This window comes from Anarrhichthys ocellatus, unplaced genomic scaffold, assembly GCF_004355925.1.
Source record: "Anarrhichthys ocellatus isolate YVR2014 unplaced genomic scaffold, GSC_Weel_1.0 scaffold69, whole genome shotgun sequence".
NCBI lineage: Eukaryota > Metazoa > Chordata > Actinopteri > Perciformes > Anarhichadidae > Anarrhichthys > Anarrhichthys ocellatus.
In genome coordinates this window covers 1,023,970-1,042,166 of record NW_022280099.1, presented here as the reverse complement: position 1 = coordinate 1,042,166, position 18,197 = coordinate 1,023,970, and the positions used below count along the sequence as shown (strand labels likewise).

The 18,197-nt window shown below is 40.0% G+C and overlaps 3 protein-coding genes across 5 annotated transcripts in view; 2 read left to right on the top strand and 1 right to left on the bottom strand.

Moving 5' to 3' along the window:
- Positions 1–36: 36 nt before the first annotated feature.
- Positions 37–5,782, bottom strand: LOC116397603 (activator of 90 kDa heat shock protein ATPase homolog 1-like). Its single transcript, XM_031873177.1, has 9 exons — positions 5,601–5,782; positions 3,811–4,001; positions 3,477–3,559; positions 3,272–3,389; positions 2,713–2,798; positions 2,427–2,555; positions 1,841–1,942; positions 1,404–1,455; positions 37–915 (listed from the first exon to the last, which is right to left on the bottom strand). Exons 1-9 carry the CDS (start codon positions 5,678–5,680, stop codon positions 743–745), a joined length of 1,014 nt encoding a protein of 337 aa, XP_031729037.1. The 5' UTR covers positions 5,681–5,782; the 3' UTR covers positions 37–742.
- A 1,954-nt stretch (positions 5,783–7,736) lies between these two features.
- On the top strand, positions 7,737–13,574 carry cdca4 (cell division cycle associated 4). 3 transcript variants are annotated; one of them, XM_031873239.1, is made up of 2 exons: positions 7,737–7,889; positions 11,725–13,574. In XM_031873239.1, exon 2 carries the CDS (start codon positions 11,734–11,736, stop codon positions 12,655–12,657), a length of 924 nt encoding a protein of 307 aa, XP_031729099.1. In that variant the 5' UTR covers positions 7,737–7,889; positions 11,725–11,733; the 3' UTR covers positions 12,658–13,574. The 3 variants fall into 3 exon arrangements, with proteins under 3 accessions (XP_031729099.1, XP_031729097.1, XP_031729098.1); XM_031873237.1 differs by having other exon boundaries at positions 11,258–13,574; XM_031873238.1 differs by having other exon boundaries at positions 7,737–11,395.
- A 4,184-nt stretch (positions 13,575–17,758) lies between these two features.
- Positions 17,759–18,197, top strand: part of LOC116397608 (SERTA domain-containing protein 2) — a 2,824-nt gene continuing 2,385 nt past the window's right edge. The window contains exon 1 of the mRNA XM_031873191.1: positions 17,759–17,809. The gene's annotated coding sequence lies outside the window, so the exon portion shown is untranslated. The remainder of the gene's footprint in view (positions 17,810–18,197) is intronic.

Here is an 18,197-nt window from a genome sequence, read left to right as displayed (position 1 = left end):
GAAGTATAAAAGGTCACAAAAATAAAAACAAATCAAGAGCATACAGGGATTGGTTTATTCCAAGAAACTAATCTTTTTACATCGTGAGGTGAAATGACGAATAAATAAATGCATTTTATTCTGAAAACCATTTTTTTTTTTACTGTAAATTTACCCGTGAAAGTCAAATCTAGCAAACCGTGTGACTTGAGTTGCTACGCTAGCTAGCTGCACGATGGGCGACGTCTCCCGCTGAAGGTCCGAGCTGGACGAACATGATAAAGTCTCAATGAGACGTTCTTCACCATGAAGTTCTGATCCAGTAGTCATGGAAATGAAACATGCATCTTTACCACAGTTACACTTGAAAAGAGTAGAAGTAGAAAAAAAAGCAACATAATATCTTTTTTTTTTTTTTTTTAGTAAAAGAAAACCAAAACATTTATTTTAACTCTTGCAGTAATTACATATTTATAGATTTGCATTAGTGGTTCAATAGCTCTTTTATTTAATCCATTTACGCTCCTTTTGAACAACTGACCCAAATACTGACGGGGACAAATCTAGATTTAAATACGATGAAAAAATTAAAACATTTACACTCAGACTGGTGACGGAATCACCTCATTGTCTCTTTTGTCAACTCGAGCTATAAGTTGTTACAGCGGGACATCTTGTGCCAGAGAGATCGGAGGAACAAGAAGTTAAAAAAACAAAATCCAAACAAGAGAAGAAAACAGTCAACTACAGCGAAAAGGCGTCCTCAGTAGAGTCGCGCTCCGTAGCCAAAAGTCTGTTTAATCGCTTCAAAGTAGTATCTCTGCCAGCCCTCTCTCGTGCGCTCCTCCTCCTCGTCCGGGACGCCCCGACACTCCACCTTCAGCTCCGTCTCGCTGCTGCGGTCGTAGAACGACATGGAGATGGTGGCGTAGTGCTCTGTGGAGCAGAGACACACTTTAACATCAGTAATCTCCTTTAAATCACCTTATTTTATTTATTTTACTTATTTTATTTAGTTCATTTAGTTCATTTTATCGTATCGACTGTCTCACTGAGGTTTCTCAGAGTCACAAAGTTACACTTTAACCTTGACTAGTAAATAAACACGGTAAAAGGAAACATTATTTTGAGTTTATAATAGATACGTAGCATACCATAAAGACACCTTCAAATTAAGAACATAGATAGTTTTAATGTGTATGTTGTACAAGGAAATAAGGAAAAAATCCTTTAAATCTTAATTTTTTTGTGATATGAAAAAGAATGGCCAATGTTTGGCAGTTTTTACAAAATTTGTTTCTGCAAATGTAGCTTTATAATAAAAAAGTGATGTTCAGCATGTTTGAATCGATATAATTTAAGTCAAACTGTCACACGCGGCTCTTTAAATATAAAATAAATATATTATAAATAGATGGACGTACCACAGGGCCAGTTGTTATACCTCCACTTCATCACTATCTTCTCATCAGGTACCTGAGGAGAGGATTCATTGTTAACATTTAGTCATTTCATCTGAAGCGTATGTGGTCAAATAACACAAAAATAAAAACACCTTTAACTCTGCATGTCTGATAATCACATAAACATATTCCATATATATATAAAATCCTAATCGGCCAAGAAAATTGCAATTGGTGGATTTGTCATTGTACTTTATGATTCAAACAATAATAATAAACTTTATTAACGCACTTTTCAAAACAAAGGTTACAAAGTGCTTTACAACATAGAAATGGAGACAGTTTAATAGTTTAAAAGTTATATAATGATGAGTAAATGAGCTGCATATGAGAAGAAACACAGTCAAATACAATCATTATTAGTATAAAAGTTAAGAGAATGAAAGGTTGAGACTCACCAGCTCTGTGAATTCACCAAAAACATTTCCTTCTAACAGACGGAACTTCCCTCCTTTCTCTCCGTCCACCGTCGCCGGAGCGTGAGTGAACGCCTGGGTCATCTGCACATTCACCAAAAACAAAAACACTTTATTATAATCATCACACACAAGCATGAAAGCTGAGCTCTGCATCTAACCCGTCTTCAGCTGTAGGAGGAGAGGGCTGCTGTGCAGACAGTAGTTGGTGCTTTTAACCGTAACATTTGTATTGGTTGGCTTATTCTTTCCTTTGATATTAAATATCGGTCCGGTGCCGACACAAATATCTGGATCTCGTATCGGTGACACGAGGCCCATCTGCTCTTGGATACCGTTATCTTAAAAAATAGCAACTCAGTGCATTTATATCTATGTATTTACTTGTTACCTTTAGTTTTACAAAGTAAGGAAAGAATGTTTAAGTCAAGCTCGTCGTTGCCTTCACATAAAAGAGACTCCAGTCTCTTCCACACACACAGCTCGTTAATGAAACACTGGTATCAGGTCGGTACTTGGTATCAGGACTGAAGAGGTGGTATCGAGAGGATAACCAGGTGACGCTCACCTCCTGGTTGAGGAAGACGCGGTAGAGATCAGCCGGGCAGGTGAGGAACTTCTCCCTCATGCTGAACTTACAGGTGGGGATCTTGACGCCGGTGTTGACGGGAGCAGCTGTGCTGCTCGAGGAGGAAATCTATTCAAAGAACAAAAGTCTGATGAGCGACGATCGCTGCTGCTGCTGCTCCCACGAGGAAAACAGCGTGACGGTTCTGTTACAGTGAATCATTTAGAGTTTTGTGTGTAAATGTAGAACGTGGCCAATGGCTGGAGACATTTAGTGAGCGACGTACCCGAGTGTTGTCCACTGTGGCCTTGGACTGTGACGTGGACTTGGACACACCGTTGGCTGTCGGCAGGATCATTCCCTGAGTGAACTCTGCAATCACAACAAAGTGAGCTTAAAAAACACTTTTTATTCATCCTCGCTGAATTAAAAGTATTTAAATAACAAAAATACAAAAGGAATTCCACTTTAAACAAACAAGCACTAAATAACTAAACTGTAAAACTCTTCATTCGAGAAATAATGAGGATGTTTATAGTCAATATTTTAACAAATAAAGTCTACTATTGAAAAAGACTTTTATGTAGATTTTAACAGTCTTAGAGAAAACAAAGATTTAAACGTCTCCACATGTAGCAAACTTAGATTCAATAGCATTTGTGTTGCTTTTATAGGGTTATTATTACATTTTTCACACAGCACTTTTTAACTTCGACTTCACATGCTTATCTCTGTAAACCCTAAACCTTAAAAAAGAATCATCAACACTGTTGTGACGATCACTTGAGCCTGATGACTGAATGAACCTTTCTGTTGTAATTAACATCTTCTCTGGTTTCACTCGCCTGTTTTCAAGAACCCGACGTAGCTCCCCAGGACTTCACGGATTGTATCTGCTCCTTTTGTCTTCATCAGGTTGGTCAGCGGCGTTTCCGGTTCATCTTTATTCAACGATACAGAAATCTGGACAAAAATCACAGAGCGGTCGTCAGCACGCTGCTCAGTCAGTCAGTCAGTTAGAAATACACAGAAGATCTCTGCGAGACTTACATCCAGATCCTCCATGTCGTTCTCGTCAGAAAGGTTGGGAACGTCAATGGTTCCCGTATATTTGACTCCTGCTTTGGACTCTCCTGGGAAAACAAAGACAACACAGATGTCAGCAGAGACTCAAAGCCTCTTTATTCCTCTTTCTTCTCTATAATTACAACAGCTTTTGATCAGCTGTTGAGTTACTGTCCTCTTCTAGCCGTCCTTTTCTAATTTAAGAAGCATTAGACTGACAAAATGAGAACGTGGTCCTCATTTTACAGGAAACGAGCACTAAAGAATGCAGCTTGAGTTAGTTTCCTGTGCATTCCTCCAGCCTCGGTCTTCTACTCACCGGTCCAAGTAGCCTTCAGGTTCCATTCATAGAAGAAAATAAGTTTCCCTTTGCGGTTGTTAATGGAGGCTTCTCCTTCCACCTTGCTCACTTCTGTCACCTCACACCTCCCCTCGTCGTTCTCCACGCTCAAACCGAGGAGCAGGGATTTTAATTTGTCCGACGACCAGGTTGTTGCATCTCGTTCGGTCCTGCAAAGTGAGCGCGTCAGAAATGGGTAAACGGCACAAAACTCACATCTTCTTTTTCTTATTCACAGAAGTTTCATTGTAGTATAAATATAATTAACGTCAAACTTGCCTGAGATGATCCGCTTATTTATTCTAGTGTCACGTTAAGTCTACTTCTACGTCAGCGATACATAAGTTACAGGGAGACTACACAATGACATCATTCTGACAACACAAGAAGACATGATGTCAGATAAATTACCCATCTTAAGCAACTTAAACGTTAATTATTATATTTATCTGACATAAACTAACAGGCGCCTATTAGCCAGGAACAACTCATACAACAAGGGATAATGATATATATTATGGTATACTGTGAAAAACTGAAGTAATATGTACAGTTACTCAAACGGTTTTAAACATTTAAATTAGTTGTCTAAAGGGACTATAGAGGTACAGTAGAGGCGGCACTAGAAGCTACAGTAGAGGCATCAGAAGCTACAGTAGAGGCGGCAGAAGCTACAGTAGAGGCGGCGTCAGAAGCTACAGTAGAGGCGGCGTCAGAAGCTACAGTAGAGGCGGCGTCAGAAGCTACAGTAGAGGCGGCGTCAGAAGCTACAGTAGAGGCGTCAGAAGCTACAGTAGAGGCGTCAGAAGCTACAGTAGAGGCGTCAGAAGCTACAGTAGAGGCGTCAGAAGCTACAGTAGAGGCATCAGAAGCTACAGTAGAGGCATCAGAAGCTACAGTAGAGGCATCAGAAGCTACAGCAGAGGCATCAGAAGCTACAGCAGAGGCGGCACTAGAAGCTACAGCAGAGGCACTAGAAGCTACAGTACATGCACTAGAAGCTACAGTAGAGGCATTATAAGCTACAGTAGAGGCGGCACTAGAAGCTACAGTAGAGGCATTAGAAGCTACAGTAGATGCGGCGTCAGAAGCTACAGTAGAGGCGGCGTCAGAAGCTACAGTAGAGGCGGCGTCAGAAGCTACAGTAGAGGCGTCAGAAGCTACAGTAGAGGCGGCGTCAGAAGCTACAGTAGAGGCGTTAGAAGCTACAGTAGAGGCGTTAGAAGCTACAGTAGAGGCGTCAGAAGCTACAGTAGAGGCGTCAGAAGCTACAGTAGAGGCGTCAGAAGCTACAGTAGAGGCGGCACTAGAAGCTACAGCAGAGGCACTAGAAGCTACAGTACATGCACTAGAAGCTACAGTAGAGGCATTATAAGCTACAGTAGAGGCGGCACTAGAAGCTACAGTAGAGGCATTAGAAGCTACAGTAGATGCGGCACTAGAAGCTACAGTAGAGGCGGCGTTAGAAGCTACAGTAGAGGCATCGGAAGCTACAGTAGCTAGCTAGCAGCGATGCTAACTTGAAAAAGATAATGTTAGCTCGATTAAATCCCTCGAATGTAATCCTTTATTTCAATAATATTCTACATTTTACACTCAATATCTGTCTATGAATAAGAAACACTGGTTAATCCACGTATAGGACTAAAAGTAAATTAAAAAAATAACAGCTGTAATCTCGACATAAATGTGATATAAGTGTGTGTGTGTGTGTGTGTGATGTTAGCATTAGCTAGCTAGCTAGACAGTGTCCTTTCTTTATATCTCACCAGTGCCAGTTGTTGACATTAGTCGCGTCGGCTCTCTCCTCCACGATCCAACGAGGGTCCCCTTCTCCCCATTTAGCCATGTTCAGCCCGACGTGTTGATCTGTAACGTTGTGTGCAGAGAGCAGGTTGGTTTTTACCGGCGACCGTCCCGGTGCACGTTGTTTCTAGAAGCCTCTGGCTGCTGCTGGCTGTCTTCTTCTTCTTCTTTTTTGAGGTTTACAATGACTTGGTGCATTACCGCCACCAACTGGTAAGGAGTGTGGATCCGAATGTCTAGTCTAGTACTATGTTTAGTATAAAAAAAATCTGAGATTGACAAGACAACTTTTTAGAAATAGAGTGATGGAAGTATTCAGGTATATACGGAAGTAAAAGTGATAACACCACACTGTAAAAATGCTGTGCTACATGTAAAAGTCCTGTAGTACATATGTACTTGTGTTTTTTTTTAAACACAAGTATTAGCATCAAAATACTCATTTTGCTGAAGAACCACTTTCAGAATAATATATATAAATATATATATATATATTTATATATATATTATTGGATCATAATTATTGATACATTAATGTGTACATTAAATGTGGGATTTTTACTAATGAATGTACTGCTGTGTAGCTTAATCTATAATTATACATCAATGCACATTTAAATTGATATAATTTATTAGTTGACTGTTGCTGAATATTAGTTATATGTTGTATATATCTGAATCTGTTGATTATATTTTGTATCATTAATCTGAATATGGGAGGTAATTTAAGCTATCACATAATTGTAGCTGAGTAAAAAAGTACAATATTTACTTCCGTATCTTAGTGAAGTAGAAATATTATTTAGCATAAAATGGAAATACTCAAGTAAAGTACAAGTATCTCTCTATATTTGCAATCTTTCCTACTTTGTGTGACACCGCTTCACAGCAGCGTCCCTCGGGATAAATTAAGTTCAAAATGTATTTGATATTATACATTTCATTGAGTTTTCTGTTGGACACTGCAATGAGCGTTTTTCACAGTTTTACATTGATGATTGTTAAATGCACCACTAATCACATGACTGGAGCATTTGCATGGCTCTCAGTAAACACATTCCACTGAATTTACATATTAGACAGTAAGTAGGCAAATGAAGGGACTGTTTCATTCTCTCTGGTTTCAGACAGCCTGCACTTCTTTTACTGCGGTACGTATCACTGAATACTGAGAAAACATCTTACTATCTGTAGTTTTCAAAGGTGGGAAGCAGGTGAGGGATCATGTCTATGCTGCTGCATTAGCGCCACCTATAGACCTTTGTCACGACAGACATTTTGACTTATCATTTACCTTTAGTAATTTACCTTTAGTAAAGGTCATTAGGTACTCTTTAAGAGTATTGAGACCCTAAACCAAGGTGATGGCTTGATCCTCATCTGTAATTAGTTGAGTCTCAAGGTTTGTTAGATGTGTTAAAGCAGAACGTGAGACTGGACGGTGAATTAGTAGGAAAATATGTGTTGGTGTTGGCTTTGATGGTGTTGCCATTCTCTCCCTAGACTGGTCTTGAATGCGTTGACTGAGGAGGCACTAACTGTTACTTGACTCAGGCTGTTCCATACTGGTGTTGTTCTACTTGAAAAAAAAGGTTTCCGTGGACCAGGCTGGTGTTGTACCTGTAGTTTCCTGGTTTGTAATATCTGGTTTGTAATATCTGGTTCATAATATCTGGTTTATAATATCTGGTTCATAATATCTGGTTTGTAATATCTGACAGATAACTATATCAGATAAAAGTATAGTGGAGTATAAGTATAAAGAAACATAATATATAATATACTTGGTTACATTCCACCACTGGGTGCTGCTTTTTATGTTTAGAATTTGTGAATATTCTGAATAATTACTCACTACTAATCATTTGTTTTCCTTTGATTCAAAAAATAAAAAGATTAGAGCAACTGCAGAACAAATATCATAAATAACTTGTGATATTTTAAAATTTTGTTTTTCTCGAGGCAAACTACAGGGTTTCACTTTGTTTGTCAAATTAAATCATTTATTGGAGGAGAGAAAAGAGAAAATCATTGCAGAAGAATCCCATATGTCTGTTTTGTCGGCTCTCCCCTCCCCCTCCTTTCCTTCCCTCCTTTCCTTCCCTCCTGCCGTCCGCTCCGCAGCAGCAGGACGGAGGTAGTTCAGTTTTTTGAAGCCGTGGCATGAATGATCTCATCTGAACCTGATCTCCGCTTTCTCTCTGCCGTCGATCCTATGACCGAGACGGGAATAAAATAACACAAACAACGAGGTGAGTACGTCCGACCACCCGGCGATTAGTCGACTTATAAACCAGCTGTAACCAGGTGATCGTTTGTTGTTTTTTGTAAAGGAACTTAACAGACACAGCCGCGGCGAAAACTCTCTTGTTTTTGGGCTAGAAAAGGAGGAAGGACCTCGGAGGATGTGTGGGTGGGCACTTTTAGGCTAATTAGCTTTAGCTAGCATTCTTTTTTTTTTTGTGTGATTAAATGGTAAAAACCTAAAAAATAAATAAACCAAACTGAGACGAATGCCAAGCGTTTTGTACCATCGCTTTATTTCCCTCTCCTCGTTTCACTGAACACCTTAGCCCCAGTTAGCTTAGCATAGCAGCTCGTAAAGCGTAAATCCATAGCATTAGCATAAGCTAGCCGGCTAGCTGTTAGCTACTAGCGCAAAATGGCCTCGTTGTCGCTCGCGATGCTGAAAAAGACAAAGCATGCGGCAGTCACGGCCAACGGCTCCTTTGACGGCTGTTTTACGGCTCTAAAAGTGGCGGCGGATAGTGTAAATATAATATTATTAATGGGGGAAATGTTTAAAAACACAACGCCGCCGTGTTTGTAAGTTGATTTATTAATTTAGTACGTTGAGCTGTGTGAAAGTGGTGTTTTTTTTCCAGTGTGCAGTGTGGGGGATGGGTCATGCTAGCAGCCATTGACGTAAAGTAGGAGCCATTGACGTAAAGCGAGGCTGCATTTTGTTTGGTTCCTAGCATAATACAAGAGCTCAGTTTAGTAGTGTTTTTACATACTACTGTATGTAGTAGCGCTGTTTGACACATATGTATGTGTGTGTATATATATATATATATATATATATATATATATATACACATACAAGACTCCAATAGTATATTTGCACAATTTCAAAGAGTGATATATATATTTTTGTGACACTTGATTACTCATTTCCTGATATTGGCTAGACAAGTTTTTGAACACCACATGTGTGTGTCAGCATCTTCTTGTTAATTCTTGTCGAAACAGTGACTCAAATTTGTTACTCATGTCCTTTTTTAAATTGGAATTTAACTGTGGATGTGTGGGTTTACATGATTGATTGTATTACATTGGACATGACAGTTAAGCATCTGTAGCAGACAACACATTTCTTCTAATAGATATGATTTAATCAGGTTTAATACCAAATAGGGTTTCACACACTTGTAATTTGCTTTGGTGTTTTTGGTGCATGATAATAAACAAAATAAAAGATAGAAAAACAAATAGCAGGGACAATAGAATTATGTAAAATACATTGTTTTTAAAATGATAGATCTGATACAGTTAATGCAGGTATGTGCAGAACTACACAGTCTGAAGTAGAGAGAATATGTGCAATGTATATATGTGACAGATGTGTAGGCAGCTCAATAAACAACAATAAAGTTGATCATGTTTAAAAACTGTCAGAGGTTTTTGTTCACGTTCAGGCTGTAGTTCTTTATGTAAAGAGCTTACTACTGTTATTATAGTGCTGTGTTTTGTCCAAGAGGGTGTAAATGTAGTTGAAATTCTCAGTTGATTTAGGAGCAGCACTATTGGTGTCGGAGGTTTAATATATCTTTATTATTCATCCTTGTACATTCTGTGAGTTTTTGCATCAGTTGTACACTTTGTTTGTCTGCTACAGGTGCAACGTCGGAGTGATCCAGATTATTTACGATTAAATTAGTAGATTCATTGAGATTTAACCCCAAAATGCTAAACTATAGGGTGTTCAAAAACCACATATCTACTTGTGAAGAACAACTGTCATGTCCCAAACTGTTCTTTCCTCACTGTGCAGTGTGTTTTCTCCCAGGTTGTAGGTCTTCCTGGTTGCATATCATTTCCTTTTTTTACACGTTGTTGTTGTTTTTCCTTTAAGGAGGTAGTGCTCTCTAGTGTCTCTTGTTTAACAGGGGCCAGCCACAAATGCACCACACAAGAAGACAACATATGTCCGTAATTGCTTTCTCACCCTTTTTGTATTTTAGATCTTCGGGCACTTTCATAAATGACTCTTTTTTTCCTATTGTCAGGAAATGTTATTCCCGTTGCAAGCGAGGACTCAAAGAAAGTAACGGTTCCCAAGCAATTCAGTGTACCTTAGATCCTCCTCTTCTCTTCTTGGTATGGCTTCTATAATTCCTCTGATCAATCAGGTGAAGACAGTAGCTGTAATTTAATCTTGCTTCCTCATTTGATGTCAGGTTTTCATGTGTGAGAAGAAGCGCAGTCACTCCCCCTATTGAAGGCTGAAGTTTACAATCGATCCCCAGTTAGAAATCACTACTTTGTTTGATTATATGTTGATTCAATGTAAAATTATATTTTCGTCATCCCAGTTCTTGGCTGTAAAATCTTGCACGGCACTCCTGAGTGTGTTCATTTTACGATGGTATGTAATTTGCTCAGATTATAGGGCCTTAGGTTTGCATTTAAAGTCAAACAAATTCTGTTTTATTGGAGGTGAATTGTGACAATAACAGCAGTGTTTCGTGCATTTAGTGTAATTTTGGTTTCCATAGGAAAGTGGGCAGATTTTTGTAAAATTGTTAACAACTCTGCTGTTTGCTTTCTTCTCTGTAAACCCTAATGCTATGCTTTCACAGTCCAACATGTGTCAATACTATTGCCATTGTATCCCTGGTTTAACTTGTTGGGATTATTTTTAAAGAAATGTATCACAAATGGACATTTGAACCAAGTGGACTCATTCACCCAAACGCCCTGCCAACAGAGACTCAGCCGGACACGCTTTCTCTGTCTGGAAAGTGAAATGCCACAGGCTGCTGTTCAGAGCTCAGTCTCCTATTTACCTGCATCCCGTTTATTTTGGGGAGTCAGAGGGCCGATGATGTTGGCAGGAGTGTTCTTTTGTTCCTGTAAGACATCTGTGTGCTAAACGGTGTGTAATAAGGAAGTTGACTCTACTTTTCTTCCCCTCCCTCAGTGAAGAGAAAGTGAAAATCTTGTTCTGCTAGTTTTTGAAGCTCGGTGTGTGTGTGTGTGTGTGTGTGTGTGTGTGTGTGTGTGTGTGTGTGGAGACCCGGAAACCTGACATCCCGTGTAAATATTAGTGGTTCATGGTGGTATATTGTATTGTGATATTGTAAATGCTTTTATTTGTCATATTATCACTTTTACCCCTTAAAAGCACCTTATTGATTAGGATACTTTCTTGATCACAGGTGGCAGTGGGAAAGAATTGAAGTTCACTGATCATGTAACTTGCGTGCTGTGTTTGTTTTCCTGACAAAGGTCTCTCTAGTCTGTGCTTACTTTGATGCGGCGTTTGCATTTAGTTGGTAACCATGCTATTTTCGGTGGCTCAGTGGTCTGTTAAAAGTGTGGTTGTTCCGCCCAGCAGGAGTCTTGCTTCAGACTGGCCTAAAATGGGCAGAAATGGTGCTGAACAAAAGCTGCTTGTCGCTCGTACAAAAGTACTTGAAGCGTTGCAGCCGGGACCAAGCTGCATTGCTATTGCCTGTGCCTCTCAACAGGAAAGGTATAGCAAACTTTAAGAAAAAAACTACAACAAACAATTTACTGTTTACTGTAGTCCATGAAGAGTTTAAACCTGTAGAGTTTATTCATAAAGTCACAGCTGCTGCTGAGCAGCTTGTAGCCCTATCTCCCTCATGTCCATACACAAATAACACACCACATAGCCTCATTACATCACACACATTAATTACATGGCACTTATTCTTTTCACTATGATCTTAGCTAGTGAAATTCAGAAAATTTTGTGCTTTTGTCAGTGTGATAAATTAGTTGATGCTCAGAAGTGTTTGGATATCTGACCGTGTTTCTTTCTCTTCGCCGTCACCACAGAGAGACAACATGTTCCCGAAGGGCACCAAGCGCAAGTTCTCAGACTCCGGGGAGGAGCCAGTCTCCAGCGGTGACCAGGTCCCGGTGGCCCCATCCGTGGCGGCTCGGACGCTGACGTCCTCCTACAGCCTGCAGCGGCAGGCGCTGCTCGACATGTCGCTGATCAAGCTGCAGCTCTGCCACATGCTGGTGGAGCCCAACCTGTGCCGCTCAGTGCTCATCGCCAACACGGTGCGGCAGATACAGGAGGAGATGACCCAGGACGGCACCTGGCAGATCATGACCCAGGCTCTGGCGGCCGCCCAGTGTCCCACGGACCGCCTGGTGGCCACCGAGGTGCTATGCCGGCAGACGGACGCGGCAGCTCAGGCCGGGCAGAGCCCAAAGCCCTTCTCCGTGGTGGGTCTGGAGGAAGGCTACCACGCCGAGGAGGTGGTGATGGAGGGAGACGTGGAGACAGAGGTCACCATGTCCACTCTGTCGCCCGTCTCCCCCCAGCTGTCCTCTGCGTCGTACCTTGCAGGTCCCTTTGGCATGGGGCCCTGCTGGGAGGAGGAGGAGGAGGAAGACGGTGAGTGCGAGGAGGACGAAGAGGAGGACAGCGAGGAGTGTGTGTCGGAAGGAGAGGAGGGTGACCGGGACCACCTGAGCGCAGACTCCAGGACAGGGGAGCAGGTTTTTGGGACTTTTGAGATCAAGCACCCGGTGCCGCCCCCTGACCCTGCGCTCGAGGAACTGTTTTCAGACGTGGACCCATCCTACTATGACCTCGACACGGTGCTGACGGGCATGCAGAGCGCCCCAAAGATGGGGCCCTACGACCTGCTGGAGAGCCTTTCTTCTCACGGGCCCACGGCCCTCAGCTCCAGCTCGAGCTGCAGGTCAGACCTGAATGAACTGGACCACATCATGGAGATCATAGTGGGATCCTGAAACTCCGAACATTCCTCTGGCCTGTACTGATCCCTCAGACTCTTTCCAGACTATGCACAGTACACATGTGCATGTTCTGTATGTGGTATTGTTACACGTGGAGATTGTTGAAGGTTTTGGGGACAAGGTGGGAAATTAACAGCAAGCCAAGTAGATGTTGGGACGGGCTGTTAGAGGCGTAGTTAGTCCGCTCTAACGGCCTCTTAGGCAAGTCGGCAGCTGCTGTTGGGGCCTTCATCTTTTATTCAAACAATGTAATTGGCAGTAAAAGTAGTGATGGTGAAATTAATGAATTTTGGGATTCACAAGCCTTGCTGGCCTTTGGGCGAAGCAGTTAGTTTCCTACTTTGTTGATGAAATCCAAAACTTGACAATATCTGTGAGAGGGCAAAGATAATTACCTATACCATGATGCATTCTTATTTACGTACTTTCCATGTTTACGTCTGTCATACATTCTGTCATACTAGCTCCTTCTGGTCGTACTCTCTGCCATTTTGTCCATTTCTATTTATTGTAACATGGACTGAGGAACAATTCATCACACTACATGCATCAGAAACCAGAACAAATTGTAAATCCAAATCTATGAATCAATGCATATTTTCCTAAAGATTTGAGCAATTATGAATGGAATATATGTATATGTACGTATGTGTATATAGAAATATATTTTTTTGCATTATACAGCTGGGGGGATTTTGCAAGTATCATTTGATATTATTATTATTTTTCCCTCCCAAGCGGTTTTTAAGATTTTAATGTAGCCAGACTCGAGACAGTGTCTTCCCATGGTTTGGTATAACAAGTCGACTGTAACAGGTGTCAGGCCTGGCATCGTCACACTTTAAAGGCGCTGTTCTTTCATTTTCTCAAAAGCTTTATGCAGGGCGGGGGGGGTTACTGCCAACCACCAACCAAACGCTGGTTAACATTTGATCCAGTAAGCTTCCCGCCCTGCTATTCATACAGATCTAATAACAATAACTGCTTTTTCCTGAAGCATCTGGAGAAACCCCGGGGTGATAACTGCATCAAGAAGCCATATTTCTTTCTCTCATTTGTTAGAACAACAAATGAAGAGTTCTGTGTGTCAACACAATCTAATTTATTGTTGTTTTATTTATTGTATTTATTATATCTAGGTACAGACATGCCATATTGACGTATCAAATCAACCACGAGGCCTGATGAAATTATATTTATCCAAATTTTGCCCTCCGTTTTGAATGCAGTACCTATTTATTCCTCACATTTCTTATTATTATTAGTAATAATAATAATATCCGGGTTACTATTCAAATCACTATGCAGCTCTGTCATACGTGTTTCAAAATGATTGTATACGATTCAAATGTCCTTTAATTCCTTTATGCAAACAGTTGCCTTTCTCCTAAAGATGTGGAAAATCAAATGCATTTTTCAAAATTGTTCCTTATCATCGTGATGAAAAGATTTAACTCAGGCAAACAAAATGTATTGACAAAAATACAGTATTACGACACGCTTAATACCTTACCACAACACTCCTGAAGGATGTCACTCTGGTCTGAATGGGAGCTAGAACTTCAAAGACTAATTACCGTTGTAAAATGTATGCATTTTTTTATATTAAGGAAAAAACATTGTAGCATCTTTGTAAATATTTTTTATAATAAAAGGTGCAACTATTAAATTGTGTGGTGTTGGTTGGCTCACTTATTTTAGTATTGGACATAAAGTGTTAACTCTTCTTCAGAGGTTTACTTTTTCTTAACGTTACAAAGTCTAGTTATGACCTTTTTGATTTGGGTGAGCTGGAGGAAAAAGGCTGATAACCTTCAGTATTTTATTGTGTAAAAGACCAAAGCCTTCATTCCTACTGCAGGAAAATGTCACAAATGTGTGCTTTTTTCTGAGCCTTTTTAAAAAGGTAATTTCCCAAAACAGCTGTTCACGCTGGTATTGGATCGGTACCATAGACTGTATATAAGAAGACGACGTAGGCACCCATTGGTTTGTAGACTGCCGCTTTGAAGCCTTGAATTCAGGGTTTTGTTTGTCGCCATCTTGGCCTTTTGCAACCAGAAGTGACATGAGAGGGCGGAGCTAAGTACAACCGGATGCTGAATTTTTAGGCCACCAAAAAGGTCGAACTTCCATGAACTGAACACACTGTGAAAGGGTTAAAGTTATAGGACGAAAACAAGGACAACTCCCAGACCGGACGACCCCAAGAGACGTGTCAATCACCGTGTAGCCCCGCCCTAAAGCACCCCCTGCTTCATGGTCTGTGTGACTCTAAATGGACCATAATGTACTAGATGAACATCATGCTGTATTGAAGAAGGCTTGAAACTAGAGATTGAGACCATAAACTCATGTTTACAATGTTTACTGAGGTAATAAATCAGGAGAGAATTAGTCATTTTCTCATAGACTTCTATAGGACTCTAGGCAAATAGACTATAAAACAGGGTATGCTTTAGGGCGGGGCTTACTGTGATTGACAGGTCGCTGCTGCTACTAGTCTGTCACTCCGCTTTGAAATGCCGATACTCACATTCAGGTATTGGAATTGGTATCAGGAAGAAACAAATTGATCCTTGACCGAGGTCACTATTTGGAACTGAAGTAGAGTAAATGGGCAGTTCCAGTGTGGCTGGAAATAGTATTAAACTGTTCAGTTCTTGCATCAATGCATCTCCAAAGTGTCTGCACAACACCAACAGGCTCAAGGGCACTGTTACAGTAACCGTTGAGTGTGTTTTTAAATGTAGATTTGTGTTTGTAATCACATCAAGTTAAAGGAGAATAAGATGTGACTCCACCCTTGTCCTCTCGTGCTCTCACATGATAACGTTGCACATGAGATTGTGCATAAAGATCCAGAGAGAGAGAGAGAGAGCTGGATTCAACCGAACAGGACTTCTGTCTGTTTGCAGCTCGGGACATGTTTCTACTGATGATGAATGATACTTTTCTGTCTTCTTAAACATCCACAAAGACTTGTCTGAAACTCAAGGACAATAAATAAATAAACAAATAAACTGTCAAAGGGTGCTTGTTTCATAAAGTTGTAGGTACTGCATGTTGGCCTGCCACCTAGTCTTCGTTTGCCCATAGTTAAAGATTAATGGCCTCTGGGTGACTCAGCGAAAAGGCAGCCCGAGGGAGAGACGAGTCGTTACAGAAAAAGACTATTGTGTCCTAAAAACAGCAGCAGCGGAGAAAACACTAAATGTGATGCAGAAAATTCCTGCAACACTCCTTCAAGAGGTGCACTTCTGAGACGTCTGTGACTCTCATATATATATATGCATATATATATATGCTCATAAACTTGAAGTCAAGAGAACTATTTCTGAAAAAATAAAAAACATTTGTGTTTGGGCATAATAACAAAATGAACCCGAAAGCTCGTTAACTTACTTTAAAATAACTACTGTACCAAAAAAATAACGTAAAATAAAGTTATGGGTTTGTTGCAAAATAACACTTTTTTTTTGTCATTTTACAACAAACCCTTAATTAACTAATGCCTGCATGCATAAAGGTTATAATATACTTATTAGATCTTGTCTTTTAAAGTTTAAAGAGCTCAAAGACACGTCATCATTTCGGGGTGTTAATGTGTATTTTATTGGACATACAATTGTCCAAAAAAACTCCTCAAAATGTAGGTCAGCAAACATCATGAGAGATGTGTTTAGTTTCTGTTCAGCAGAAGAAGAAGAGGAAAGAAGAAGCAGAAGTGTAGCTGAGAGAACTTCAAGAGGAAGAAGAAAAACGTGAATGAAGAGTTTCCTTATTTGGTCTTTCCTGTCTCCCCCCCTCCCTCCCTCCCTCCTCCTCCTCCTCCTCCTCCTCTCTGAGTCATCTGTCTCTTTAAAATGCTGCGTTCAGGTGCTCACTGCAACTTCCTCTGTCTTCTAGATATGTCTAACACTGATATATAGATACTGGGTTGTTAATATTTTGATGCATAAATGCTTTTGAAATACATTTTTGCTTCTGTTTATTTCATTTGCACTCCCTGATATATATTAAAACTCACACGAGAACTTCTTAAATGACTGAGTCATGAGATATTTGGCATCTAAAAAGCATAAAAACAACATAGGAACACAGAGTTATTGTGTTACAAAAGGAACATGTGACAGCAGTTAAAGAGTTATTAATAACAATTTGATATTACAAAATACAGCATACTCTGCCCCTTTTCAGTGGGGGAATGTAACTAAGTACATTTACTCAAGTACTGTAGTTTTTTAGGTGCTTGTATTTCATGTGACTATTTCCATTTCATGTTACTTTATACTTTTATACTCGACTTCATTTCAGAGGGACATATTGTACTATTTACTCCTCTATATTTATCTGACAGCTACAGGTACTATTTACTTTTTAGATTAAGATATTACATCGTAAACATGTGATCAGTTTGTGAAATATGATGTATTGTTATATATTAAAGTACACAGTAAAGTAGTTCAAATGAGCTCCACATCGGCCAGCTCCAATATAAAAATGCATACCTGTTATCACATTAGTAACACTGATACGGGGCTGTTTTACTGCGTAACGCGTATTGTACACATGAAACTTTGAGTACATTTTACGGATAACACTAGTCTTTTAGTAACAGAGTATTTATTCTCTGTGGTATTATTTTAAGTAAATAATGTGAATTAGGGAATTACTTCTTCCATCAAGATCGACCATGTTCTTGTAGTGATTCAGGTTCCACACAATGAGTGAAGTTTCAGTTTTAATGTTTGTATTCGTGTGTATTTTATACTACAATCAGGATTTCTATTCATACTGTATCACTTCTTAGACCTCTTTCATATTTAAAATCTAAATTTTCCTAAATCATATTGACCCCCCCCCCCGCTCACGTGTGCCCCCGATGTTCTATTAGATTTATTTTTTTCCTGAGCAGCACTTGAACGCAGCGGCAGCTCGCAGTCGGAACAAACGTCCGCACATTCGCTGCCCACGTGAGAGGCGTAGGCGGGAGTCTTTAACCGACGGCGGAACGGACCAATCACGAACACGCTCGTGAGCTGTGGGACTGGATCGAGCGTGCCTCATCTTTCCTCTGGGCTCGAGAGCAGAGGAACGCGGCGACGAAGACACGACGGATTCTAACGCCTCATGACACTTTAAGGTAGTTTTTAAACCTCTTTTTTAAACATTAACTTATAATAAGTTCATGTACTCTCTTTAAATGTGGTTCAAACTGGAAGCTAGTGTTTCCCCCATTCAAGTCCGTGAAGGGGTTCTTGTGTAAAATAAGTACGATGGTGTGACATTATTCTGGTTTATTTGACTACTTTAAAGAGAATAAACTGTAGGAACACGTTATTTAATCATTACTAAACTATAAGTCTTTAGATGGGGTTAAAGTCATCCAATTAGGCTTCATGTGTTCTTCAGTTGTTATTTGCACTATTGTTTAGTTAGTTAATGTAATATTATTATATTTATTATATATATATATATATATATAATATAATATATAATATATATATATATATATATAATATATAATACAA